The sequence below is a fragment of the Mustela putorius genome, unplaced genomic scaffold (genome assembly GCF_011764305.1).
Source record: "Mustela putorius furo isolate JIRA1106 unplaced genomic scaffold, ASM1176430v1.1 tig00003834_pilon_pilon_pilon, whole genome shotgun sequence".
Classification (NCBI taxonomy): domain Eukaryota; kingdom Metazoa; phylum Chordata; class Mammalia; order Carnivora; family Mustelidae; genus Mustela; species Mustela putorius.
In genome coordinates, this window is record NW_025421987.1 from 27845170 (window position 1) to 27873146 (window position 27977).

At 33.0% G+C, this 27977-nt stretch overlaps 1 protein-coding gene across 7 annotated transcripts in view; it reads right to left on the bottom strand.

The window, feature by feature from the left end:
* The window catches only part of SENP7 (SUMO specific peptidase 7), a 158945-nt gene that overhangs the window by 38810 nt on the left and 92158 nt on the right, over positions 1–27977 (bottom strand). For 4 of the 7 annotated variants that reach the window (XM_004771967.3, XM_004771971.3, XM_004771968.3 and 1 more), the window contains 7 exons: positions 27629–27823; positions 17199–17314; positions 12950–13134; positions 11574–11907; positions 10361–10515; positions 7615–7761; positions 3250–3283 (listed from right to left, as the gene is read on the bottom strand). In XM_004771967.3, the coding sequence (XP_004772024.2) occupies positions 3250–3283; positions 7615–7761; positions 10361–10515; positions 11574–11907; positions 12950–13134; positions 17199–17314; positions 27629–27823 (1166 nt within the window). Of the gene's footprint in view, positions 1–3249; positions 3284–7614; positions 7762–10360; positions 10516–11573; positions 11908–12949; positions 13135–17190; positions 17315–27628; positions 27824–27977 lie in introns of those variants that run through there. The other 3 variants (XM_004771970.3, XM_004771972.3, XM_013045600.2) reach the window with 2 other exon arrangements.

Sequence of the window (27977 nt, forward strand, 5' to 3'; positions counted from 1 at the left end):
TTCTTCCTCTGCCTAATTTTTTTTTAAGTATGATCATTCTTTTTGGTTTTTTTTGTTGTTGTTGTTGTTTTGGGTTTTTTTTTGCCTTTTATTTTTTAAATTAATATATAATGTATTATTTGTTTCAGGGGTACAGGTCTGTGACTCATCAGTCTTACGCAACACACAGCGCTCACCACAACACAGACCCTCGCCAATGTCCCTCATCCAGGCACCCCATCCCTCCTACCCGCCCCCCTCCAGCAACCCTCAGTTTGTTTCCTGAGATTAATAGTCTCTTATGGTTTTTCTCCCTCTCTGATTAGTCTTTGTTACATTTTTCCCTCCCTTCCCCTATGATCTTTTGTCTAGTTTCTCAAATCCCTCATACCAGTAAGATCATATGATAATCGTCTTTCTCTGATTGACTTATTTCGCTTAACATAATACCCTCTAGTTCCATCCTTGTGATTGCAAATGGCAAGATTTCATTTTTTTTTGATGGCTTCCTCTCCCTGATTTTAATCAGACTTTTGCTTTTGAATTCTCAGAGTTCTTTATATATTTTGGATACTGGCCCTTTCTTAGATATGTGGTTTGCAAATATTTTCTCCCGTTCCCTAGGATGCTTTTTCATTTTGCTAATCCAAATGTACCAACCTTTTAGTATAAAAGCATAATTTTCTTTACAAAGACTGCTTGAGAAAGTTTCCCTTTTTAAAAAAGGAGATTTAACACCACCATTAAGGAAAATAGACCTCACTACCAAATTTTCCCCAACACTTGGTTTATTTTGTTACAGGACTATGGAAAAAACTGAAAGCAGGAGTTGCCTATCATTTTTCCTACCCACTATTAGGGATCTTAGTAAGAGAACCCTAATTTTATCTAGGAGGCAAGATATTCAGCTTTTAGAGACTCCATTTCCTAGCTTTCTTTGCAAGTAGATGTGTCATCATATGACTATATTCTACCTAAGAAAATGTAAGGTGGCATGCACATCCAAGAAGGCTCCTTAAAAAGGCAAGAGATAGGTGGTATGTGCGCTTTTTTACCATTTTCCCCTTCCTCCTGCTTTCTACCTAGAACACAAACATGATGACTGAAATATGAGCAGCCAGTTGTCCATGAAACAAACTTAAGGATGAAAGTCGTATGTCAGGAATGACACAGTAAAAAAACAAAAGTGACTGGGCCTCTGAAGACCAAAGAAACACTGTATCAGCCCTGTTCAGCCTATCTCTGGATTTCTTCTTCATGAAGGAAAATTAAGTTATTTTCTTTAAGTCACAGCCAAACATAATAGATAATATAAATATATAAATTAGTATTTCCCTGAGCTGCTGTAGGAAAAGAATAAGCATTTAGACTTCTACATTCCTTGTCTATTAAAACCTTTCATATGCATGTCTCGTTTTTAAAAGATTTTTATGGGGCGCCTTGGTGGTTCAGTCTGCTAAGGGTCTGACTTCGGCTCAGGTCATGATTTCAGAAGTCCTGAGATGGAGTCCCATGTTGGGTTCTGCACTCAGCAGGGAATCTGTTCTCTGGGAAACTCCCTCTCCCCCTGCCCTTTCCTCCCAATCATGCTCTGAAATAAGTCAGAGAAAGACAAATATCACATAACATCACTTACATGTAAAATTAAAAAAAACAAACAAACACAAGTTCATGGATACAGAGATCAGATTACTGGCTGCCAAAGGCAGGGTGTGGGTGGGCAAAATGGGTAATGGGGACAAAAGGTACAAACTTAACAGTTATAAATAAGTCATGGGGATGTAATATACAGCATGGTGACTACAGTTACTGTATTACAAATGTGAAAGTCACTAAGTGAGATCTTAAAAGTCATCAATCACAATAGGAAAAAAAACCTTTTGCAACTATGTATGGGGAGGATGTTAACTAGACAGATATTAGGGATCATTGTACAATATACACAAATAACAAAACATGTTGTACATCTGAAACCAGTATCATGTTACATGTTAATTATACCTCAATTAAAAAAAAAAAGGATATGGGAGGAGCGTTGTTACATAGATATTTAACTATAGATTACTATACTTTCTTCTAGGAATTATTATTTTCTTTTAAATCAGGTCTTTGTTTCTTCTAAATGTTATATTATTCCATAATAACTTATTAAAATATCCTAATTAGGAATATCAATTTGTTTATTCTGTGCCTTGTCTTATATATTCTTACTAATATAACTTCCTAATTATTAGATTATTGTAATATATAGCTGTGGATTCCATATGTGGCTCTGCGGGGAGTCCAATTAAAGTTACTTCAATCACATCTTCAGTCTTGGAACAGAAGCTTCCTCTCTTCCATAGTCAATCTGTAAAGTGCTATTTGTGTCTATTTTTCTTCCTCATTTTTTTCATAATTCAATCTCTACAGAGACTATTCTCTTTTGCTTCTTATTTGTTTTCTTGGTGTCATTATTATTCTGAAAGGATTTTAGTTGGGGAGAAAATAGAAAATGTTCTGAGTCTCTGTATATTGCAAGTATAGTTTCCAATCTATTGTGCCTTACTCAGATAAGAAATGGTATAAAAAAATTTCTCCTAACCCCTATGCAAAACCATTTTACATGTTTGTATGCAACATTATAAATTTTCCTTACAGTTCCTATTTTCATACATTTCATCACACCAAAATCTTCTTGCTATCAAAACTTTATTTCTGTTACTTTGAGTCTCTTAATATTACTGGTCATTAAAACAATAGTTATAAAATATATTCAAATAGTCTAATAAAATGTTTTAACTTCTTTTAAAGCTGATTAAAAAAAGTGTTAACACGGGGCGCCTGGGTGGCTCAGTGGATTAAGCCGCTGGCTTCGGCTCAGGTCGTGATCTCAGGGTCCTGGGATCAAGTTCTGCATCGGGCTCTCTGCTCAGCGGGGAGCCTGCTTCCCTCTCTCTCTCTCTGCCTGCCTCTCTGTCTACTGTGATCTCTCTCTGTCAAATAAATAAATAAAATCTTTAAAAAAAAAAAGTGTTAACTTGAAATATATTAATTGGGGAAGGTATGTGCTATGGTGAGAAATATATTAATTGGGGAGGGTATGTGCTATGGTGAGAAAAAAATTATAATAAAAGGAATCAAACTTGAAATACATTATTAACCTTAGTTTTACTTAATTTCTATACTGAAAAAATTATGGAAATCTGGCTACAGAAAGGTTTCAGAGTTTTTGCTATTTTATGTTCAAAATTACAGTGAAAAGAAATCATAAAGACAATGACAGCTTACCTTGAAATGGGATCTTAACATACTTTGTCGTGAACTAAAGGAAACATAAAAAAGCAAAAAATGAGTTACCGGTCAATATGTTACTATTCAAAATTTTTCAGGTTTTTTTGTTTTTTGTTTTTTGTTTTTTTCTTTTTCAAACCACAAGCATGTATTCAAAGTCTATACTAAAAGTGCTCAAGGGGTGCCTGGCTTGCTCAGTCCATAGAGCATGCAACTCTTAATCCTGGGGTTGTGAGTTCAAGCCCCACGTTAGGTGTACAAATAATTTTTTTTAGGTGTACAAATAAATTTAAATTTTATTTTAAAATATTCAAAAAAAAGTGTTTAAGCCTTTTTAAAAATAAGCCAAGAAAATATCTCACTGTAAAGACTTAGCTGGGGTTTTCTTGGTAAAGACCTAATTTTATTGAAGAACCCTGAGCATATAATTTAACTCTCAATATGTTCATTTATTAAAAACCAGTAAGACTTTACTTAATGTATCTTTTATAAATGTTTCCTGAATATTATGAAAGGTATAAGACAAAGTCCCAAGAAACTGCCAAGAGAACCCCAAGGTGTCAGTGACTTTGGTAAATAAACCACAAAACAGGGTTTGATTCTTGGCTTTGTTGACATTCCCAGCATTCATCTTTCCATGTTACAAATTCACTTCTGACTGAAAGTGCAGGACAGTTTTTGTTCTTTCTGGTCCTTCTGTGCCAGGACACTAATTTTCTCTAGGAATTTTTGTATATATCTGACCTTAAGTACTGCTTTTATAACAAACTTTCAAGGTCATGGAGCACCTAAAATCTTAAATGTTCCATCTAAAATAGGCTTTTAAATTCATTTTTCCAGTAATGTCAAAATGAATTCAAGGCTATTTATTTATTCTTCAGTTGGGTTTCTCTTCTGATCAATACATTTATGAAATTGTTTACCACATCAGGGGTATAGTCTGTGAGCACAAAACAAAATTAAAAATGGTCTTGGTACATGGCTACCTAAATTAACTACCAACAGAATTCCAAATAAGTAGCAAACAATGTCCAGTGAAACCATAGGATTATTGTGACTCATTTCTTTTTCCAATTTAAAAATTATTTCATATTGCAGTTTATTACATATAAAATTCATATTTCAGAGTCTAAGTCAGCTACTAAAGCAAAATTCAGCCAGAAGTCCATATGAATTAAAAGCTGAGTTTGGGATTCAAATCCTGTCTCTACCACTTATACACAAAGTAAGTAGGTAAATTTAGGTTAATTACTGAACCTAAATTCAATAAGCTCTTATCTAAAGCTGAAATCTTTCAAAAGGAACTATTATCATTAGACACTAACATCTGATTAAGTATATTATCTAATTTAGTCAAATGCACCTTATTATTCTGTAACTTTCACACAACTGCTATATATATTTGGTGTATATTTTCCCTTGCCAAATTCTGAACGTATTTACTAAATATTTAATCTCATAAAATATATCTCATCAAATGTAAATAATTAGTTATAGAAAATGAGTATAAGGAATTTTGCTTTTGAGATTTTATAGACAGTACTACAAATTTATGAACTAGAATAGTGTATCTATATATCTTGGCCTCTACTTTGTCATTATTTTCTCATTCTTCCACAGTAAGTATTCTTGTCCTATATCAAATCTTTCAGCAAGGATCTGATAATTATTTATATCTTTGTGTGATGACTAAACCAACATGTAACCTCTCCCAAAGGCAAAGCCCTATTCCCAGCAAAAACTTAATCCCCAGTTAGGAAGATAAGACAGATATTTTTGTAAGAGTAAGATAAACCCAGTTCTCTGAAATCATACCATACCTATTTTATAACTTCTTAAAAATGGCCAGTACAGTTCTCTGAACACAATGTTTACTTAATAAACAACTGCCCTACTATCAACAAAGCTGAGAAACAAAAAAATGAAGTGTTTACATCTATTGCAGCATTCTCTACACTAAAAAAAAAAAAAAATAGTAAAGGTCCAACTATAAAAAAATGAGCTCTAATTTATGTAAATAGCTTCCCAATATAGGTATTTTTTTTAGTTTAGCTAAAATGTAACTATCATGAGAGTGAGAACAGTATCTCCAGTTAATCTACAACGACACATTAGTAGAGACTCATTAAATATCTGGAAAATGACTGAGTTTAATTCTCTTACTTACTCCCCCACAAAAAAGTTCTTTCATTTCTCTGTTACAAAACATTATGAACTGTATCTGAAAAAGGAATATATAAGAAGTCTTTTGGATCCTTGAAAGTTTTAAGACTTTTACCTTTTTCTCTCCCCTTTTCATGTTATTTATTGTTTTTATATGTTAAATTTGCTTATGCTCTCTCCTTAGTAACATACTGTTTTAATATTTACAGAATTCCTCTAGGTCTTTCTTCGTATACACATATTTTACCTGTATATATTTGCTTTGATTTACTAAATCACTTTACTTTAATTAGACATTTAAGTTTTTATTTCAATTATAAGAATTGTTCCAACAAACATGAAACTAATTTTGAAAACCTACTTTATGACATTTATTGAATATCTGCACTCCCCTACTACTTCTAATAGTAAATATTGGGGCAACCGAAATGTTTCAACAGTCAGGAGTTATGGACAACCCAAGTACCCCAAAATAGATATATGAACTAACTTAATAATGGTAAGTTACAAAACAGCATATATGTCATATACTTCTGCTTTAAACATAATATGCATATCTAATATGAAGAATATGGAATGATATTGACAGCAGAGTTGATGTCAAATATTTCTGGATAAGCAAGATTATAGATATTCTTTAATTTTTTCTTAAAATAAAATAGTTTCTTTACTCAATTATAATTTTTTGTTTGGTCTTATTTTTTGCCCACAAGTCCACCTAAGTATGATATACAGTTAATAACATTAACTAATAAAAACCCACTGCTGAATATTTATGTTGGACTTTCTCCACTGACTACTCAATTATTATCATATATTTATATTGTTTAGCTTTTCACCATTACAAACAACTTAAAAGAAGAAAAAATGATTAAACTGAATCTAAAATAAAAACGTAAAATGGGAGGGGAAGGGAGAAACATTATAAAAAGTGAATGAAATTCCTTAAAAGAAAATAAAGTGTAAAACCATCCCAGGCATGCCCAAATCATTAATATCTAAAAGCTACTGATCAGAGAATATTAAACAAAATTGCTCTTGTGTTTTCAATCAAAGCAATTTTAACTATATTACAAGCTACCATTATTTGTAGATCCCAGATTTTGCTGTTTGTATACATGAATTAGGCCATCCTCCCACATAGTCACCAAGTAAACATCTACTTTATGTCTTAAATCATGTGCCTTCCCTGTGAAGTCTTCCGGGATTCCTCCAGACAGATATTCCCATATGCACCCTTCTTGTACATATTTCCATTTAACATTTTATCATAATGTAAATATCTATTTATGTGTCTGTCTCTTCAATTAGACTACAAATTCCATGAAAGGAGAGTGTATGTCTTACCATTTTATTTTTCTCGGCCCTATCCCTAACATACTGACATATTAATAAAACTTTTGGGAGAATACCTGAGTTATAATCTGACATAATCAATGCAATTCAACTAGCATTTCACATGCTTATTTAGGATTGAACCATTTATGGAAGGTGTAAAAGCAAATAAAAACATGGCTCTTCACCACAAGAAGCTTAAAGGCCAATGGAGAAGTTCAGGCAAAAATATAAACAATTATAAACCCACAGAATAAATCTTACAACAGATGTACAAACAAAGTACTCTAAGTATACAGTAAAGGAAGAAGTTAGTTCTGGCTAAAAGAGAGGAATCAGGAAAGGTTTCCTGGAAGAGGAAATATTTCAGATAAGCCTAAAAGGATGGTTAGAATTTTAACAGCAGAAATAGTAAGAAAATACAGAGACATGAGTAAAATACAGTCTAGGAATTACTCCTGGAGATCTTTAAAGAAATTTGGGAATTTGAAGAACTCAGTTTACAATTTAAAGCAGCAAAATGGGATTTCTTCTTTTTGCTCTCAACTATACCCTGAATAAAAATTGACTTTACCACCAAGTAAGTTTAAGAACTCAATGAGTATCAATACTGCATATTATCTTTTTCATACATGATCTTCATTAAAATAGCTGTGTCAAAGATATAATTTTAGGATGTTCCCTTATGATTTTAGGATTTCCTCCAGTTAAGGTCATGTCTCAAAGTAGGTATAATGACATATTCAAAGTGTCCCATATAAAATTAATCTCAATTCCATTTTCATTTGTATTTTTAAAAAAGACAATCTGTAAATGTCTTGTCCATAATCCAAAACTGAAAAAACAAAAATTAAATATACTTACTGTAACACAACCTTTAGAAGCTCCTTTTATTTTACCAATATAAACAGAAGTAAATATAAAATCCAGTTGCAGGTCCATCTCATTACTAGGTATAATACAGGAAATGTTTTCCATGACAGGATTATATGGACATAATTCAGATGAAGCCTAACAGGAATAAATTATAAAATGCATATAACCCTAAATATTACACAAATGCTGACAATGATTTTCAAAGTCAAATACTTCTTTAAATTGCTATTAATGAATTTGTGAAAGATTTTATACTGTACTTGTAAAGAAATCATTATCTATATTTTTTCTTAAAAAGCATATGATTTACCTTGAAAAAACTACTCCTAATAATTGAATCTTAAATTAATTACATAGGTCTAAGCTCTAGAAATATATCTTTCTCTGCATCAAAGCCATAATTTCAAACTTAATATTCCCTAATAGGTTTTATTCAATTTTAGCTCAACAGAAATATATTAAGATTTATATAGTACCTTAGTATGAAATGAGTTTCTAAATATATTATCTCTTTTAATCACAACACCCTGTGAGGTAGTTTGGGTTCTGGTTATTTTTTTTCCATTTCATAAGTAAAACTAATAGATGTTTCGATTGGTTAAGTGACTTGCAAAGGTCATGAAGTTGGTGTGAAGCAACATTAAGTCAAATCCAGGTTTCTACCTGCAGGTCAAGGGTTATTTCAACCATGTAAAATTGTTTCATACACCACGATGATGCTCTTAGGTAATGCACTTGAAGGCATGTAAGTGCCTAAGAACCATCTGTTATATCAAATACAGAGAAAAAAGAATTATATTGTTTAGCTTTATGTTCTTTATGTTATATTGTTTACTCTATGTTCTATGTCTGAAAATAACTAACCAGTTGCCCAAAACCTCAAAAATTATACCACTTCCACTCAAACAACTATAGAACTCTGCTTTTAAATTACAATACACTATTGGGAAGTATTAGCAGCAGCTGTTTCCTACAATCTCTTCTGAACTTTAAACTGCTTTCAAATGACTTTTTCAACTCCACATTTGGCTAGCCTTTGTGCACTATTCCCCTTTAACCCTAACATCACTAACGACCAAATAAATGACCACTACAGCAACTATGCACGTGTACTTACTCTTCTTCTACCTCTAGAAAATGTGATTAATCCTCATGTGAAACATGTAGCACCCATTATTCTTAACCCAGCTCACAATGCCATTTATCTGCCCAATAAAAAATCTTTATCATTATCTTTTATTGCTCACTCTAAAATTCTTCTTATCCCTTAAAGAACAGATAACAAATCAACTACAGGGACTCTAATCAGTCAGACTAATAACTGTGTGTGTGTTTTAAGTGATAAAATGAGAAGACAGGATAAAAAGAATTCCTTTTTGGGGCCTCAAATTTTGCAAAGACTAAACTAAGTGCTTCCTAAAAATGGCCAACCCATGTTTCTCATAACTTCATTTAAAACTGGAAACAAGGAAAGGTGTAGAGATGTTAAGGTATGCTGCCCTATAGGTCTTAGTAGGTCTTCACATTATTTTCTGCCTGGGTTGTAATCATATTCCATCAGTTCTACAAAAAGTGTTATTTTCTTACGATATGATCATTCATACTGCATTATGAATTTACATGCTGCCCAGGAAACTATAACTCATTGAGACATTTGAACTCATTATCAATAATGACATGGTTTTTATTACCAATACAACTAAGACATCAAGTAGGCTACTGGCCCAATCAAGCAAAAATGGTTACATTTTTACAAAATTTCCCAACACAGATGCTAAGCTGATCTCTATATAGAGCACCAAGGCAATAAAAACACCAGTGAAACAATAATCAGACCACCATATTTTTTTTTTTATAGAACTGACCCTATTCTTCATCACACCTTAGAGAATAACAGCTTCTGACATTATTAAAAAATAAACCAACAAAAGTTTTACCATAATTCTACACTGGTGGTCACTGATAATCATTTCTTTAAAATAGGATATTAAAAGGATGATAATAAGAATACTGACAATAAATGATTTGAACCTCACTTTAGAGCTAGACTTTCTAAAATACTACGTCAAAACACAACTGGCTGACATTAAGCCAACAAGGCACTTCCATTTGTTATCTTCTGTAAGAAGGAAAAGACAAAGGACTTACCAAACTGCTAGGTTTGTGACACTATTCTAAATGCTTTCATATGTTATTTCCTTTAATACTCCAAATAATTTTGTGAGGTAGATATTATCAACCTCATTTAACATATAAGTTAACTAAGACTTAAAGAAGTGACTTGCCCAAATGACAGAGGTGAGGTTTGCACACAGGTCTGTGATCTCCAGAAACCATGTTCTTTCCTCTACATAATCCTACCTTAATTGCATGTGAGGAAAAGGAATAAGTTCAGGTAGCCACACTACTGGAAGACCGGACAGATAAATATGGGAAACTGTTCAATTCTAGGAAATGTTTTGATAAAGTAGTTAAATGTCTAATCAGAATCATTTTTTAAAAAAAGAAAAAGTATGCAAGTCATAGAATATTTAGACTGAAAAAATATAAATGACCAAAAAAAATTCTTTCACTTCAATAAAATTACATATTTTCAAACCAATATGAAAATTATCTCAAATTTAAACTAGGAAATCTGTAATTTTTATTATAATATTCTGCTTGATGAAAGAAACAGTTGTTAGTCAGTAGTACATATTTCACTGCTAATTATGAGAAAGCAGAAATAAATTACCTGTACAGATTCACATGTAATCAATGGAAGTTCTGACAATGCTGATTCAGAAGTATTATTTTCATTAGTGATGACATGGTCTTGCTTAGGTTGTAATTTAAGAATTTCTGAACTTTTATGTTCAACAGGTCCTTCTTCATCACTGGAAACAACAACTAAAAAGAAACAATTGTTTTTTAAATGTGTCACAATAAACACACTTCAAAAAGAAAACTTTCTAATTCATGCAATATACCTTTAATAATCCCATTAAAATTTAATCATCTAAGTTGGTCCAACTTAGAAGCTGGACCACCATTCATTATCTGATTTATACTAGTTATATACAATATTTCCATATCAGTGCTATTGTTTAGCAGTTACCTGCAACCTTACTTTCTGGAGGATGAAGATACTTAAAAATGGATAAAGCCATGAGAAAGAACTTAGGGAAAAGTTCTGGCGAGAATAATAAAAATGTATTGTTCCAGCACTCTAAACTGTACTTAAAAAATTAAATTTAAGATTAAAATGTTAAAAAATAAATTGTACTTTAATGCTTGTTACATTAGTTGCTTCCAGGAGGAAGCAAAAAAAGGTTTTGTGTACCATGTGAGTATATCACATACTTGAACATTAATTAAATCAAAATTAATGATAATTATTATATAGCACCTAAACTCTGCACTTCAACTTCATCAACCAACAATAATAATGGCTCTTCTGGAATCCTTTTTAAAAACTACTGAGATGAGGGACTCCTGGGTGGCTCAGTTGACTCAGCGCCCAAGTATTGGTTTTGGCTCAGTTCATGATCTCCTGGGTCATGGTATTGAGCATCTCAGCACATGCCCAGAGGGGAGTCTGCTTGAAGAGTCTCTCCCTCTGCCCCTCCCCCAACATGTGTGTACGCGTGTGTAAGCATGCTCTCTCTAAAATCAATAAGCAAATCTTTAAAAAAAATTACTGAGATAAACTATAGTTCACAATTCTAAAAAAAACAAAAACAAAAACAAAAAAAAACCCTACTTCCAAGTAAACTGTATTGTTTACCTAAACCATTACAAAATTTATAAACAAAGTCCCAAAACCCCAAGTTTTCTTTTCCTCAAGTTAATATATTCCACAAGGATGTCATAAACAGCTAACACCTCAGCAAAATTTGAGAGGTAAAATAAAACAATTAAATAAAGCAGAGAAAATTTAAAAACATTATTATCCTACTGTTACTTACTTGGTTCAACTGATATCAGAGATTGGTTCCCCTCATTGTGTTCACTTAAAATGGGCTTTTCTATTGTATTCAACTCATCCTTCTCAAGCAGGGTAGAATTCCCCACAGTATCAGTGGAAAGAGAGCTCTCAAAAGTTTCAGTGGTTGAACAGTCAGAGGTACTTTTGGGAGCAGCACTCAAAGCCAACTCCTGACTATTAAGTAAGGATAGTTTAGCAATATCAGTTTCTACAGGTTCAGGTGTAATTTCTTCAAGCACTTTTGAGTCTTGATGATAGTTTTCACTTGGCTTCTCAAATTCAGCAGATGCTGCTGAGTCATTTTCTTGTATTTTCTGAACATAAATGCATACAGAAAATTAGCATTAGTCAGATTTGGCTAAAGAATTTTTGAAAGTTTAAATTCTTAAAGGAGAATATAAAAGTAAAAATATCATTTCTATAACAAAGGAATAGGAAACTACATAATTATACTATATTACTATTGCCAGGGTCTCCCAAGTAAAAAGACAGAATTTGGTCTGTCTGATCAGACATCCAAACATTTTTTTAAATGCTGTGATGTGGAAATTCCCATATTTACAAGTGGTTCAGATGGTCTCCCACAACCTAGTCAACTTTAGAATAAGAAAAATGTTTTTTACAGTTTTATTTTGTAAAAGTAATAAAGCTAAATGACATCATGTGACTTTATCAACAAATGCAAAAAAGTAAAAAGTTAAGAGGCTAACAATTTGAAAAAACTATCAAATCAATCACTGCCTTCACATCTCTATCACCATTTAAATCTAAACCTGTAATTCAAAGTTACTGAAAAGTCCTTAAAAGGCCTTGTGAATGAAAGGGAGTAAAAATATTCTCTTCTTTTACTTCTATTAACTGTTCACTAAGTTTTGAAAATAGTGTGTGTTAATAAGTATGGTAATTCTTCACTTTCAACGAATTCCCTAAATCCTAGGTAGAGTCTTAAAGAAGTTGGTAAGTAAATTACTACTAAAAGAAATCTGGTAATAATTTTACTCAGTGTGTGAAAAAGCAATTGCCTGGACAGTATGAATGGAGCATTAATAAAATCTGGTCAAAATAAGGGAAAATAAAAGAGAACAAGTCCACCAGATATCTACCAAAGAAGTGCTATCAGAGAAGAGTATTTTTAACTTTACTTGTTCATAACATCTGAAATTTGTTTCAATAGCTATATTACTAAAAAACATTTAAGTTATTTTTCAAAAATCAGAGAATCAAAAAAATAGGCAAAAAATAGAAAGAAATCTAAAGATAAAAATAGATTGTTATAAGAACATTATTTGGTCACAGTCAATTCATTTTTGTCATAGAATAAATTATTTCATATGATATATAAATACCTCTACTTACTATCTGTTCTGCTGACTCATACAAAGCAGAAGTAGAATTATGAGAACCAGGCAAATTACTTCTAAGCCTTTTCTTTCTCTTCCTGGAAGTCAGGGCAGGTTCCACTTTTGAATCAGAAAATGTATCATCTTTATTTCTGCTCCCATCTTCAAGATGATCACAACCTCTACTTCCACTACTGAGCTCTTAAAAAATAAAAGAAACAAAAATATAGCCAAACAGTAAGGAAAGAATCCCTTTTAAAAGAGCTCGGATAAACATCATCAAAATTGCTGTACAACTTCCAAAACTAATCTAAAAAAAAATTCACCATTACACTTTCATACTGACATGGATGAATGTAAAGAAATACCCTATTTTAAGTTGCCTACACAAAGTAAATGTTCATTGTACAATAAATACAAAGTGAGGAAAATATATATAAAAGGAGTATTCTTTAGTAACCAAAGCAAAACAAGCTATATTTTTCCTTTTCCTACAATTACATGTGATCGTAATACAAAAAGAGGGGGAAGTGACAGTAAAGTTTAGAAAATTCACAGTTTAAAACATCTTGATAATTCATTGTGATTTTAGTAATTAGTTGTCTTTTTAAAATTTAAATGTTATATACATGTATGTATTTTTTTAAGTGAAAAGAGACAGTACTTATGAGTATTAACCACTGCTCTTTTAAAAGGAGCCAAGGGGAAAAAAATAAAAATAAAAAAAATAAGTAAAAGGAGCCAAGAGACACCTGGGTGGCTCAGTAGGTTAAGCATCTGCCCCTTCAGCTCAGGTCATGACTTCGGATTGAGTAACATTGGGCTCCTTGCTCAGTAGCAAGCCTGCTTCTCCCTCAGCCTGCTGCTCCCTCTGCTTGTTCTTTCTCTCTCTCTCTCTCTCTCTCTGACAAATAAATAAAATCTTTAAAAATATGAATGAATGAATGAATGAAGGCAAAACATTTAACCTCAACAGCAGAATATAATGTGTGATCATTCACAAAGCTATCAATTTAATTCAGTTTCTTCTATTTAAAAGTCAAGATCTCATTTTAAGTATCCAATAAATCTACTCCCCTATAGATAAAGAAATGTTCCCTTCTGTAAATCAACAAAACATTATTTAAAACCTATGTCAATTATTACTAAAAATGCTTAGTATTTCAGTTATCAAATATATGTACTATACAAAAATACCTTCCAAAAGGTTCTACCTTACTAACTAAAGGTCCTCCTGAATTCTACTGCTTTCTGAATCTACATACTCAAAGTATATGTAAACAGAGTCCCAAGGCAGCTTCTTTGAATTTATAACTTATAATTCATGTAACACTTACTGGCCTGACCTTTCTGTTCACTCAAAATTCTTCAATACTACCCACCTTCTCTTCAAACTGTTCTTGCCCTTATTCTTGCTGCATAGACACCTAATAACTGACATTCACAGTATCTCTTGTCATTCTTTAAAAGGCAGGCATTGGTTAGGATTGAGAGCAAAATGCCAAGATGGTCAACAGTCTTCCAATTTCCAAAGAAAATACTCTTTGCTCTCTCCCCCAGAAAAATAAAATATCCTCCTAAACATAGTATTTTGAAAAGCACAATTGCTTTTGTTTGCGGGGCGGGGGAGTAAACTTTGTAAACTGGAAAGGGAGTCAAATACAATTTCTACATACAACTTCTCTATCAAACTACATTTTCTAAAAATAAATACTACAGCAAAAAGACTGAGGAAATGAAAGGGGCTTGAGAAAAACCCTATTATACAGGAGTTTTCGCTCAAACAGTTTCTTTGCTTTTCAAACATCAGCCAAGACTATCTCATGGAAAATAAGAATAAGTTAGATAGGGCTTGGCATTATAAAAATAGGATTCTACCTACATAATATATACAATTTAACTCACACATTTTACTATATGTAAAATTAAAGAAATGACAAATTCTTGTAAACTAAAGAATATTAAATATTTCCAATACGGGGTGCCTGGGTGGCTCAATCAGTACAGCATATGACTCTTGATCTTGGGATTGTGAGTTTGAGCCCCAAGTTAGCCTCTTAGTTAGAAATTACTTAAAAATAAAATCTTTAAAATACGTGGGGGGGGGGCACCTGGGTGGTTCAGTTGGTTGAGCAGCTGCCTTTGGCTCAGGTCATGATCCTGGACTTCCAGGATCGAGTCCCGCATCGGGCTCCTAGCTTCTTGGGGAGTCTGCTTCTCCCTCTGAGCTTCTCCTCTCTCATGCTCTCTCTCACTCATTCTCTCTCAAATAAATAAATCAAATCTTTAAAAAAAAAAATACTTGTGTGTGTATGTTTGTATAGTACCAATATATTATTTTCATAAAAGCAAATTCTATAAGGCAAACAGTATACTACGAAAGAATGGTACTCTTGGAGTTGAATTCAGAATTCCCATTAATTTATGGGCTTATGTTAAAAAACAGGTATGGGGTTTTTTTAACTGACGGTGCCTAAATGGCTCAGTCAGTTAAGTGTCCAAATCTTGATTCTGGCTCAGGGTCATGAGACTGAAACCCACATCAGGCACTAGGCATGCAGCCCACTTAAGATTCTCTTTCTCTCTTTCTCCCCCTATTTGTTCTCTCTCTCAAAAAAATTTTTTTGATAAAAAATAAATATTAAAAAAGACTCTCCTTCTCCTTTTTCTCTTCCCCCTTTTCCCTCTCTAAAAAACAAAACAAAACAAAAACTGGTATTGGACACAAATACCCATAAGATGGAAACAAGTTTCCATCTTATGGTGAGTGAGTTTCAATCAAGTTTCAATAGCTACTTTTCTTAAAAAAAACTTTATCTCTGAAGAGAATTTCAGGGGTACTAAGGAACTATAAAGTGTTTCTGGTTTTTTTTTTTTTTAATCATGCATTTTTTTCCCCCTGCTATGTCTAAAATTCCACTGTGACTTTGAAGTAATACTGAAAGGTAGAAATCAGAAGCTTTTTATTCAACTATTCCTATTCTATCCAGGAAATCAGTAAAATGTGAGGGTTTACCAATGGTGTCTAGAAAGTACGTGAATGGAGACCACTTGTCCAAATACTTTTTATTTGGTTATTAATGAGAATATTTTGGGGAAAAGTACAATTCATAAGAAAATAAATGTCTTTCATTATGTGTAGCTAGTGCTTAGTGACCAATTGAAAGATTACATCTACAGTTACAATGTTTTCTCTACATTGCCCTTGTAAGAGCTGAAGCCAGTTATTAGTCTAGTTTCTTTTTAAGATTTCCTCTTCTATGAAAAAAGGCTACTAGGGGCACCTGGGTGGCTCAGTGGGTTAAAGCCTCTGCCTTCAGCTCAGGTCATGATCCCAGGGTCCTGGATCGAGCCCTGCGTCAGGCTCTCTGCTCAGCAGGGAGTCTGCTTCCCCCACCCCCTGCCTGCCTCTCTGCCTACCTGTGATCTCTGTCTGTCAAATAAATAAATAAAATCTTTTTTTTTTTTAAAGGCTACTAAAAATTGTAAATAGCTGTGTTTCAAATAAAGTATAAAGAATTTTTGCATAGTGTCATTAAAAAAAAATCTTTTCTAGTGAATAATTTATAAAATCATTCAGAAAACAAAATATCTCAACTAGTTTCAAGTAATCAGTAATCCAAGAGACCCTTAAAGATGTTAGTTCCACATCTGACTAATGTAATAAACTGTTTTGGTGCGAATTTTTGTAAAATTATTTTAAAATCTTAAAAGAAAGACAAAAAGGAGAAAAGAGGTCAGTTCATTAACCCTACATGCAAGGAGGCCTAAAAAGAATTTTCAGAAGTCTGGGATGTATTTACCTTTAAATTTGCTAATAGTGGCTTGTATTGGCATCCTCCTAGAGTTGAGAGAAATTCTAATGAATAAAGAATGTATGTCATAGGAGGATAGACAGTGGGAAGCTAACAATAATAATCGAGTTAGCAGTGATATGAATTACCAGACATATCCATGTAAACAACACTTACAAATAGCTGAACTAACGTTCTAAGTGTATAGCTGTATATCCAGCCCCAACAATAACAACAAAAAGAAATAATATTCAAATTTAACTTATAGATTCAGTAAATAAATCTAGAAATATATACCATAGTGTACAAATAACAAATTTAGCAATTTTCTTTGTGTTGCTAAATGTACCTCCCTCTACTTTCACAAATCCTTAAAATGTAAGATTAAATAAAGTTAACCATAACTTAAAAATTATTAGAAATGCAAAAGATAAAAATTCAAATGAGAACAAATTTTCAAGGTTCACAAACCTTTAGGTTGAGCATCAGACATTACAAGAGAAATGCCATCGTCTCTTTGCTTTTCTTTAGGGTGTGAAGCCTGCTTTGCATAATTATTATCTACTGTCTTACTTGATTGGGAACCCCTGCAAAAGAAAATATTTATATTCATCTCTTCTATATCCAAATGAATTAAAAATCCAGTTGACTTATATTCAAGATAAAAATCCAGTTTTACAGGTAACATATACAGTCGCATATAGCGGCATATATAATCTGCACAGAAGAAAGAATATTGAACTAAGATTTGAGAAGTAACTTCTCTTCCCTATTTTACCATTAAATTTTCCCTATTCTTTTGTGGGGAAAAAAAATATATGGACACCACGGGATTGGGCACATGCAAAATGAGCAAAAGAATGATACAGGTATTAAATACATCAAAGAGGTTTAAAAAGTAAAAATTCCATGAAGAGAAGTACATGATAAGCACCTCTATATGTAATCAAAAAATAACCCAAAGGGAATTGTTTATATGTTTCAAGCATGGTTCACATATTAAAAATTAAGTACAAAATAAAGTTTGGAGTAATAAATTTTACCCTCAGAAGGAATAATTTATATTATTAGGTACCCATTAAATATATAAAATAGAAAGTTGTATGAAAAACAAGTTTTGATATAATGAACACAATATTACTATAAATGAAAACTTAATACAATATTAGTAAGAGATTTCAGCACCCTACTTTGAGCAATGGATAAATCATCCAGACCCAAAAAAAAAAAAAATCAAGAAAACGTTGGACTAAAACCATACATTAGACTAACTAGACTGAAAATGCATCTATAGAACATGCCATCCAATAACACCAAAATATATAATTCTTCTCAAATGTATACAGAACATTCATAATCATATTATTATGAATTATTAATCATATGATATACCACAAAAAAAGTCTTAGCAAGTTTAATAAGATTGAAATCATACCAACTATCTTTAAGCACAAAAAATATTAAACTAAAAATCAGTAACAGGAAAAATCTACAAATATATGTAGATTAAACAATATGCTCCTGAACAAGTTGTCAAAGAAAAAAGCAAAAAGGAGATCAAAAGATAACTTGAAGCAAATAAAAATTTAAGTACAACATTTCAAAGTTTACTGAATACTGCAAAAAACAATTCTAAGAAGGAAATCTGTAGTGATAAATGCCTAAATTAAGAAACAAAAACTCCAATAAACAACCTTCCTTTACACCTCATGAAACTAAAAAAAGAACTAAGGCCAAAGTTAGCAGAAAGAAGGAAATAAAGATCAGAGCAGAAATAAGAAAAACAATAGAAAAGATCAAAATTTCTTCTTTGGGTGGCTTAAGTGGTTAAGCATCCAACTGTTGGTTTTAGCTCAGGTCATGATTTCATGGGTCATAGGATCAAGTCCCACACTGGGCTCCATGCTCAGTGGGGAATCTGTCTGAGATTCTCTCCCTTGCCGCCTCCCCCCCTTGAGCATACACTCTCTCTCAAAAAATAAATCTTTAAAAATACATATAAAAAAAGAAGATCAACACAAGTAAAACCTAGTTTTTTGAAAAGATAAACAAAACTGCCACACATTCTAATTTCAAACTATATTACAAGGCTATAGTAATTAAAATAGTATGGTATGGCATGGCATATAAAGAGACTCACAGGTCAAAGAAACAGAATTGAGAGCCAGAAATAAATCCACACATACATGGTCAATTAATTTATGGCAAAGGAGACAAGAATATACAATAGGGAAAGGAGATTCTCTTTAATTAATAGCATTGAAAAAATAGTTACATGCAAAAGAATGAAACTGGACCCCCATCTTACACCATACATAAAAAAATGAATTAAAACATTAAAACTGCTGTACTTCTTGTTTTCACCAAAAAATAAAAATAAAGTTCTGTGTTGTCTAGGCTAATAAAAGGTTGGGAAATCAAAAAAAAAAAAAAAAAATACTGTAAGCCATCTAACTCCTAGAAGAAAACATGGGGGTAGGCTCATTAATATCAGTCTTGGCAATGATTTTTTGGAATTAATACCAAAACAAAGGTCATAAAAGCACAATGAACAAGTGAGACTACATCAAACTGAGTAAGGAACAGGCAAGGCTAGGTAGGAAGAGACAAGAAGGGAACTCATGTCCGGGCTCACAGAAATCCCAGATGTGGAGAAATGTTACAGATGAGATATTAACCAAGGAGAAGGGAACACATTCATTGTTCTAAACAGAGACAAAATAGGCTCATGATATTTACCAGTCCACCATTTTGGTTTAAATATAGACAAGATATTCTCATGAAACTTAGAAACCCACCATGTATTGACAAATTTACCAAGTTCCCTGGTTAGTTTTTTATAAAAGACTGGCCATAACAGCCCTCAGTGACAACCCACTCCAGATCCTTCTCCCTCTAGAGAGCTTTTTTCTTTCCTTTCTGTTCTCATCTTCACTTTATAAACCTTCACTTCACTCTTTTGTGTCCACAAGATTCATTCTTCTACTCTTTGATACAAGAACCTTGCAACCCTACAACAAAACCAAAAACTTCTGCTCAGCAAATGAACCCATCATCAAAATGAAAAGGCAATACATGGAATGGGAGAAAATATTTACAAACCATATATCTAATAAGGGGTTAATACCCAAAATATATAAAGGACTCCTACAACTCAATAGAAAACTTTCCATTAAAAAAACCAGGCAGAGGGGAGTGCCTGGGTAGCTCAGCTGGTTAAGCACTTGACTCTGGATCTCAGTTCAGGTCTTGATTTTGGGGTGCTGAGTTCAAGCCCCACTATAGGCTCTATGCTGGGCATGGAGCCTACTTTAAAAAAAAAAAAATGAGCAGAGGAACTGAATAGACATTTTTCCAAAGACATACACATGGCCAACTGGAACATGAAAAGGAGTGTAACATCATTAATCATCAGAGAAATGTAAATTAAAACCACAATGAGATATCACCTCATATCCATCAGAATGATTATCAAAAAAACAAAAACAACAACAACAAAAAAGTGGTAACACACATTGCAAGAATGTAGAGAAAACATAACCCCTGAGCACTCTTGATGGGAATGTGGGAATGTAAACTGGTGCAGATACTGTAGAAAATACTATGGAGTTCCTCAAAAATTCAAAAATAGAACAGCCATATGATCCAGCTATTCCACTTCTGGATATTTATGTTCAGAATCAAAATCATTATCTCAAAAAGATATATGCACCCCCTTGTTCAGTGCAGCACTACTGCAATAGCCAAGACATGGAAACAACCTAAGTGTCCACTGACAGATAAATGAATGTCGAAAATATGATACATACACACAGGAATATTACTCAGCCACAAAAAAAGAGAAGTCCTCCATTTGCAAGAACATGGATGGGACCTGAGGACATTATGCTAAGTGAAATAAGTCAGAAAGAGACAAATACTGTATGATCTCACTTATATGTGAGAACTTAAAAAAAAAAAAACAGGGAGTGGCCAACAGCCTGCAGATAAACATACCTAAGTCTTATGTAACTACTGCAATAAATCCTTCATCCATGACTCTCCATCTGTCAGAAAAACATAGTACAATAGTAGGAAACACAAAGAGAATAAAAAAAAACTACCAGACATGGATGGACGAGCTCAGAACCAGATCAACAAAACAACTCCTACATTTCAACTGCTACAATATTTAAACTGCTACATTTCAGGATACCTCTCAGGCAATTCCTTGCTCTTCCTCCTGCAAAAACAATGATCCTAGTCTCCCTTCTCCCTAGTCTCCTGGGTCCTCCTCACCCTGGTATGATGCCAACACCCAATGGGGGGACCCTCCCATGCCAATGATGGACCCTCATCCTCCTGGGATGATGCCAGTGTACCTGCTTCTGGAATGAGGCTACCTCTGGGAAGCCACATGCCCATGATGCCTGGGCCCTCCTATACATCCCATGATGGTGCCCACTTGGTCAGGAATGACTCAAACAGACAGATAAGGAGAGATGGGAACCTCTTTATATCTATTTTATGTTACTTGTTCTACTTCACCAGAAGATCATGGTATTGTGACTTTGGGTGTTTTCTAACAGCAAGACAAGAAAGACTTGCTCCCCCTTCCTATCAAAGAGAATAGTTTTTACAGGGGAGTTAGTAGGAGGAAAAAAAAAAGTAGTTTTCATTTGTATTGTGAAATGTGAAAATAAAATTGTCAACTCTTTTAGTTAAAAAAAAAAAAAAACACTTGGGGGCACCTGGGTGGCTCAGTGGGTTAAGCCTCTGCCTTCGGCTCAGGTCATGATCCCAGGGTCCTGGGATCGAGCCCTGCATCGGGCTCTCTGCTCTGCGGGGAGCCTGCTTCCTCCTCTCTCTCTGCCTGCTTCTCTGCCTACTTGTGATCTCTGTCAGATAAATAAAGAAAAAATCTTTAAAAAAAAAAAAACACTTAAATACAGTCACCAGATTGGTAATTGTAGAGGATGGGGAGGTTGGAGAGAAGTGGGTGCAAATGGATGAAGGTGGTAAGAAGGTACAAGTTTCTAATTGTAAGGCAAGTGCTAGAGTATAATGTACATGCAATATGGTGACTATAACAATAGGGCATGTACATTTGAATGTTGCTAAGACATTAGACCTTAGAAGTTCTCATTACAAGAAAAAAGTAACTATACAAGCTGATGTTAATTAGATTTACAATGTTAATTATTTCACAATACAGACATATATCAAATCGCTATGTTGTACACCTAAAGCTAATACAATGTTTTGTCAATGATATGTCAACAAAATTAATTTTTTAAAATAAATTGATAGAAACCATTGGAAAAACAATTTAGTACTAATTAAAATAGCCAAAAAATGAATGAAATATTTACACACAATACTTTCACTCACAGTAGTTTTTAATAAAACTCATGGCAGTAGAAAAATCTGTGAAATAAAAAACTATATAAAATTATTAACTATATCATTTTCTAATAATGAAATATATTATATAATAATTGCTGCATTTAAAAAAAATCAGGTACCAAGAATAAATCTAGTATCCCTGTACAGTAAACTATAAAACATACAAATGACCACAGGAGAATTGTGGAGTAGGAAGCACCTACCATCTTGCCACCTAGACAATGGCCACACTGGCAGAATATGTCTGATATAACTGTTTTGGTATTCCGGAGTTTATTGAAAGCTGCAACTACTAGTCAAGAGGATCAACAGTAAATTGCAGTTAATTTCAGTCAATCTGAGCTGCAAAGTTAGTAGCAGTGACCCAGTCACCTACCACTAGGAACAAAGCAAGCAGCAAAGCCCAAGTTCCTAAAATAGGCTGTACAGCTTACAATTACCAAGGTAAGCAAGAAGGACCTTATTCTCCAAATACCGAGAATCTGTATTCTCATTAACAATGGCGGTTTCTGCTCATGGATGAGGAGACATAGAGAAAGGCAGCCATTGTTGCAACAACCACCACCAATGTTACAACACATTTCCCATATAGCTAAGAGCACTTCCGGGAGACTTAAAGGGCTAGCACCTATTTTGTTTTATCTGTACCTCCTTTATTTTTCCCATTTTCTCCTTTTGGGAACCAAATTTTTAAGGATTACAGTATTATAAAATAATCACATATACAAAGGAATTCAAAAAGTCACAAAAATACTAGGGAAAGGCATAAACTCAGAAAAGACCTGGGAAGATTTTATGTTTACATATCAAGCTGATGTGTGGGAACAGAAATAATGAAAAACAGCAATTAAAAAAAAAGAAGGAAAAAAGGGAAGAAAAAAAACCAGCAAACCCTTGGGAAGGGGAAGAATCTGATTTCCTGACTTACTATATTATAAGATTCAACAAACAAACAAACAAACATACCACAAGGCATATAAACAAACAGGAAACCATGGGATGATTCAAAGAGAAAAAAAACAAAAAAACAAAAGAACATGTCCCTGGGGAAAAAAATCCAGAAAGCAGACTCAATAGACAAAGACATTATAACAACCATCTTAAAGCTTCTCAAAAAGCTAAAAGTCTTGTACAAAGTCAAAAAAGTGATCTATGAATAAATGGAAATATTAAAAGATGAAACATATTAATAAACCAAAAGGAAATTCTGGAACTAAAAAGTATAATAACTAAAATGAAAAACTCATGGGGCACCTGGCTGGGTCAGTTGGGAAAACATGCAACTCTTGATTTTGGGGTCATGAGTTCAAGCCCATGTTGGCTATAGAGATTACTTAAACTTTAAAATAAATAAATAAAATGAAAAATTCATTAAGAGACTCAAAAGCAGATTTGAGCAGGCAGAAGAAATAGTCCCTGGATTTAAGTAAAGGGAAAAGAAATAAAGATAACTTGAAGATATGATCATAGAAATTATCAAATCTGAGGGACAAAAAAAAATTGAGAAAAGTCAACAGAACCTAAGGGACCTGTGGGACACCAACAAGTAGACCAATATATGCAACACTGGTACCTCAGAGGGAGAAAAAATAAAGGAGCAGAGAAATTACTAAAATAAATAATCACCAAAAAATTTTCCAAATTTGATGAAAGACATGAATACAAACATCCAAGAAGTCCGAGGGACTACAAGCAGAATAAACTCAATGAGACCTGTACCAAGAAACATTAATGATCAAGTTGTCAGAAGATACAGGCAAAGGGAGAATCTTGAAGGTACCAAGAGAGAAGGAACTCCTCATATAACAGCGATACTCCATGCACTCTCTCATCAGTAACCATGGTGGCCAGAAAGCATGGGCATATTAAAGTACTGAAGGAGATAAGTGTCAACCAGAAATCCTGTATCTGGCAAAACTATCTTCTTCTTCTTCTTCCTTAAGTTATAAAGTTAGGTTGATGATTTGAGATATTTCTTCTTTTTTTAATGCAAGCATCTACAGCTATATATTTTTCCTTTGGCATTGCTTTTGCTGCATCCCATGTTTTTATTTTCATTCATTCCTAAGCATTTTTTAATTTCCTTGTGATTTATTCTTAGACCGACTGGTTGCTTTAGGTGTGTTTATTTCCACCAATTTTTGAGTCTTCCAGTTTTCCTTCCATTAATGATTTCTAACTTCATGCCATATAGTCAGAGAAGAATGGGAGAAAATATTTGAAAATCATATTTCTGGTAAGATATTAATATTTGGCATGTAGAGAGAACTACTAAAACTCAAAAGTAAAACATAACGTGATTCATTAAAGGGCAAAGGACTTGAATAGACATTTCTCCAAAGAAGATACATGAATGACCAATAAGCACATGAAAAGATGTTCAGCATCACCAATCATTACAAAGTCCATATCAAAACCACAATGAGATATCACACCACACCCATTAGGACAGCTATTACATAAAAAAGAGAAGAATGAGTTTTAACGAAGATGTGGAAAAACTGGGACCCTTTGCACTGCTAATGCAATGTAAAATGGTATGGCTGCTATAGAAAACAGCACAGTGTTTCCTAAAAAGATTACTATTAGAATTACCATATGATCCAAAAATTCCACGTTTGTGTAGATATGCAAAAGAACTGAAAGTAGAGGTAGAGACACCTGTACACCAATGTTTATAACAGTGTTAGTCACAATAGCCAAAAGGTGAAAGCAACCCAACCCTCCAAAGAAATTTATACCAGATTCCAGAAAAAAAAGGAATCAGAACTTCAATTAGGAAAATAACCTCTAGGCGGTTGTTCTGAATCTGATATCTCATATAAATCACCACAAATTAAAATACCACCTAGCTAACCTATTTCTATACTTGAGACTGAAGAGGTCTTTCCAAGGATAAACTAACATATTCTACACAATAAAATTTTAAATTTATAAACTACAGAAGATACTATGATCAAAGTAGAATTGATAAGTAGGAAACTTCAAGAGATTTTTACAACGTGTTATATAACAGAGTTAATAACTTTAATAAGTTCTTTAATAAGTTCTTACAAGTCAGTAAGAAACAGATGGAACACCCCAATACATACAAAGACTAAGCGAAAACTCACATAAATAGAAAATCCATCTTCACTAAAAATAAAAAATGACTGAAATGAAAGCAATTTCATATGAACAGTTATATTTATTTTTGCCAACAGGTTATCAAAAAAACTTTTCAATGATAACATTTAATTCTGGTTAGAATATTAAAAAATGACACTATAAGAATTTATAAAAAATTTTTATATGTTTATAAAAAATAAAAAATTTTTAAAAATTATAAATCAAGAGACAAAAGGAAATTAAAAGGAAAAAAAGAGAAGAGAAAAAAAGAATTTATAAAAAATTTTTTAAAAAGAGTTTATAAAAATAAATACACAAACTTACTGTGGCAATGCTAAACAAATAAAAAATGAAAAATATCTGAATGCCCATTCATAAGGGAGCATATATTTATAAAAGTAGATACATCTCTACGTATTGATTGGCAAACTACCAAATTACAAGAGAAAAGCAAATTTTCTCATTTACTCTCCAGCATTCCTAGACATTATCATGGTATTTTACAAATGAGGTAAAACTGAGGCATAGAGAAAGAAGTTAAGCAAATAGATTGAGATAAAATTCAACACCATACTATATACATTGTACAGGTATATCATTTACCACAGTGTAATATCATAATAAACAGGTAATAAATATTAGTTAAAAGTTTTTAAAAGAGTAATAGAAAGTTTAATAAATATATGTATTTTCAAATAATAAGTTGCTATCTAGAAAAAATAAACATGCTACTTCAAAGAGACCATTTTAATTCAGATTTCCTTTTCAGCCTTGGTGTTTTCTAACTATTCCTTTATTTTTGGCATAAAACACAGTATTTTTTTCCTGCATAAATTCCATTCAAGTTGTCATTATAGTCAACAATAACAGTTGTGAACACTAAAGATAGGCTAAGATTAAAATAAGATCTTTAGCCTTCACAAAACATTTTTCCTCAGGTTTCATCGAGGGCATAAGTGCTAAATTTTCAGAGAAAACTTCCTCATTTTCAGTCATAGCTCCCATTCTCCTACACACCAATTTTTAGTTGTTAATTGACACTATATCTTTGTAACGAAGAGTTGGCATATTTACTACATTCTTCACAATAATGGCAATAACAATAATGTGAGAATATCATGTCTCCTCAGAAGATCTAAATTCATATTTCTTCTTCCTGATTCTAAGATAGGCAGGCAGGGAGGAGGCTGGCTGCAAGAGTCCCATCCTTGAGCATACCCTGTGTTCATGCTATATTCAGTTTAAATCAGGCACATATACTAAAATCATGGTACAGCCATATTTGCAATTTATTTCCATGGTTTAAGGAATATAATACTCCTCCTTAAGCCAAACGGTAATACTAGGGTGGCTGTGACAACTGCCTTGGCAGCACTGGTAATAGTAACAGGGGTGGCAGTGATCTCGGAATCCCATACTGGTATCCTCACCATAGAGGACTTCAGGAGCATCAACTACAGCACCAGTAATGGTACTTTTGATAGTACCATCAATAAGAGAAACACAAAAATAATGACCACCATTTATTAATCACTTACTAAGTTTTTGGCATAATATTAAGAACTTTACATAGTTAGCTCTTTAAATCTGCACAATAATCTTATAAGATTTGTTACTACCCCTGTTTTAAAGATAAAATAAGTGACTTGCCCAAGGTAAATCAGCACATTTGCAATACTGCTAAGATCTGAATCCAGATGTCTGGCTCCAAATTCTATGCCTATTCTAAATGTAACAATCAAAAAACACTACCACCAAGAGAATGAATTTTCAGAGCCCACATCAAAAAAAAAAAATAATAATAAATAAATAAATAAATAAGACAAAAGCAACTTCAGATTTCCATTTCTCTTACTGGCTCAGTAAGCTACAGTTGTTAGTAGAATTCGGCTATCTCGAACAATTTTTTGAGGAATTCATTCAGCCATTCACTCAACAAATAGTTCCTGAGTACTAAGTGCCAATTCTAGAAACTTGACAGTTCTAGAATCTTGACATAAACATGGTGAATACAGTAAGATGGAGAGAGACAGACAAATGGATGGTCAGACTGATAGACGGCCAGATAGACAAATAGCACAGAGGTGGAAGAGGAACAGAAAACTGTCAGAGGAATAGATTTCAGTTATATCAAATAAATTAAAATACTGAAATAGGTAACTCAATTTTCATTAAAAATCTGCATCTATTTTCCCAAAACACAATTACAGTATATTGTACTTTTTTGAAACTGATTATTAGCCACAGACTGCTGGTTCCAACAGCCATCTCAAGCCACCTGGGGACAAAAGTCATACTAGCCACCAGAGCACATTTGCCTCACTTTTCACAATAACACATCTATGGGGGAAGAATAGAAGCTCATTAGAATAAATATTTATTTTAAGTAAAGTTATCACTAAACATACCTTTCAGTTAAAAAGGAGTTCTTGTGAGGATTTAGACTTTGACAAGATTCTAGGCTGTCATCAGATGATGAAGAAAGCTGCTCTGATTGCAAGTTGTCTGTATCACCCAAACTGGCCTCAGTTACAGATGAGGTCTTTATGTATTTTCTTCCTAACTCCGTTCCCAGGACATTCGTCAATATAACTCTGGGTATCCTGTCACACAAAATAACAAACACTGTACTGTACTGAAGTTTGCAGTAAAAAAAAAAAAAATGTATTCTAGGAAGTTGACTTTTCAAACATTTTCATCTTAGCACAAGCTATTAGAACTATATCACTCTAGAAATCAACCCATAAATACACTGTA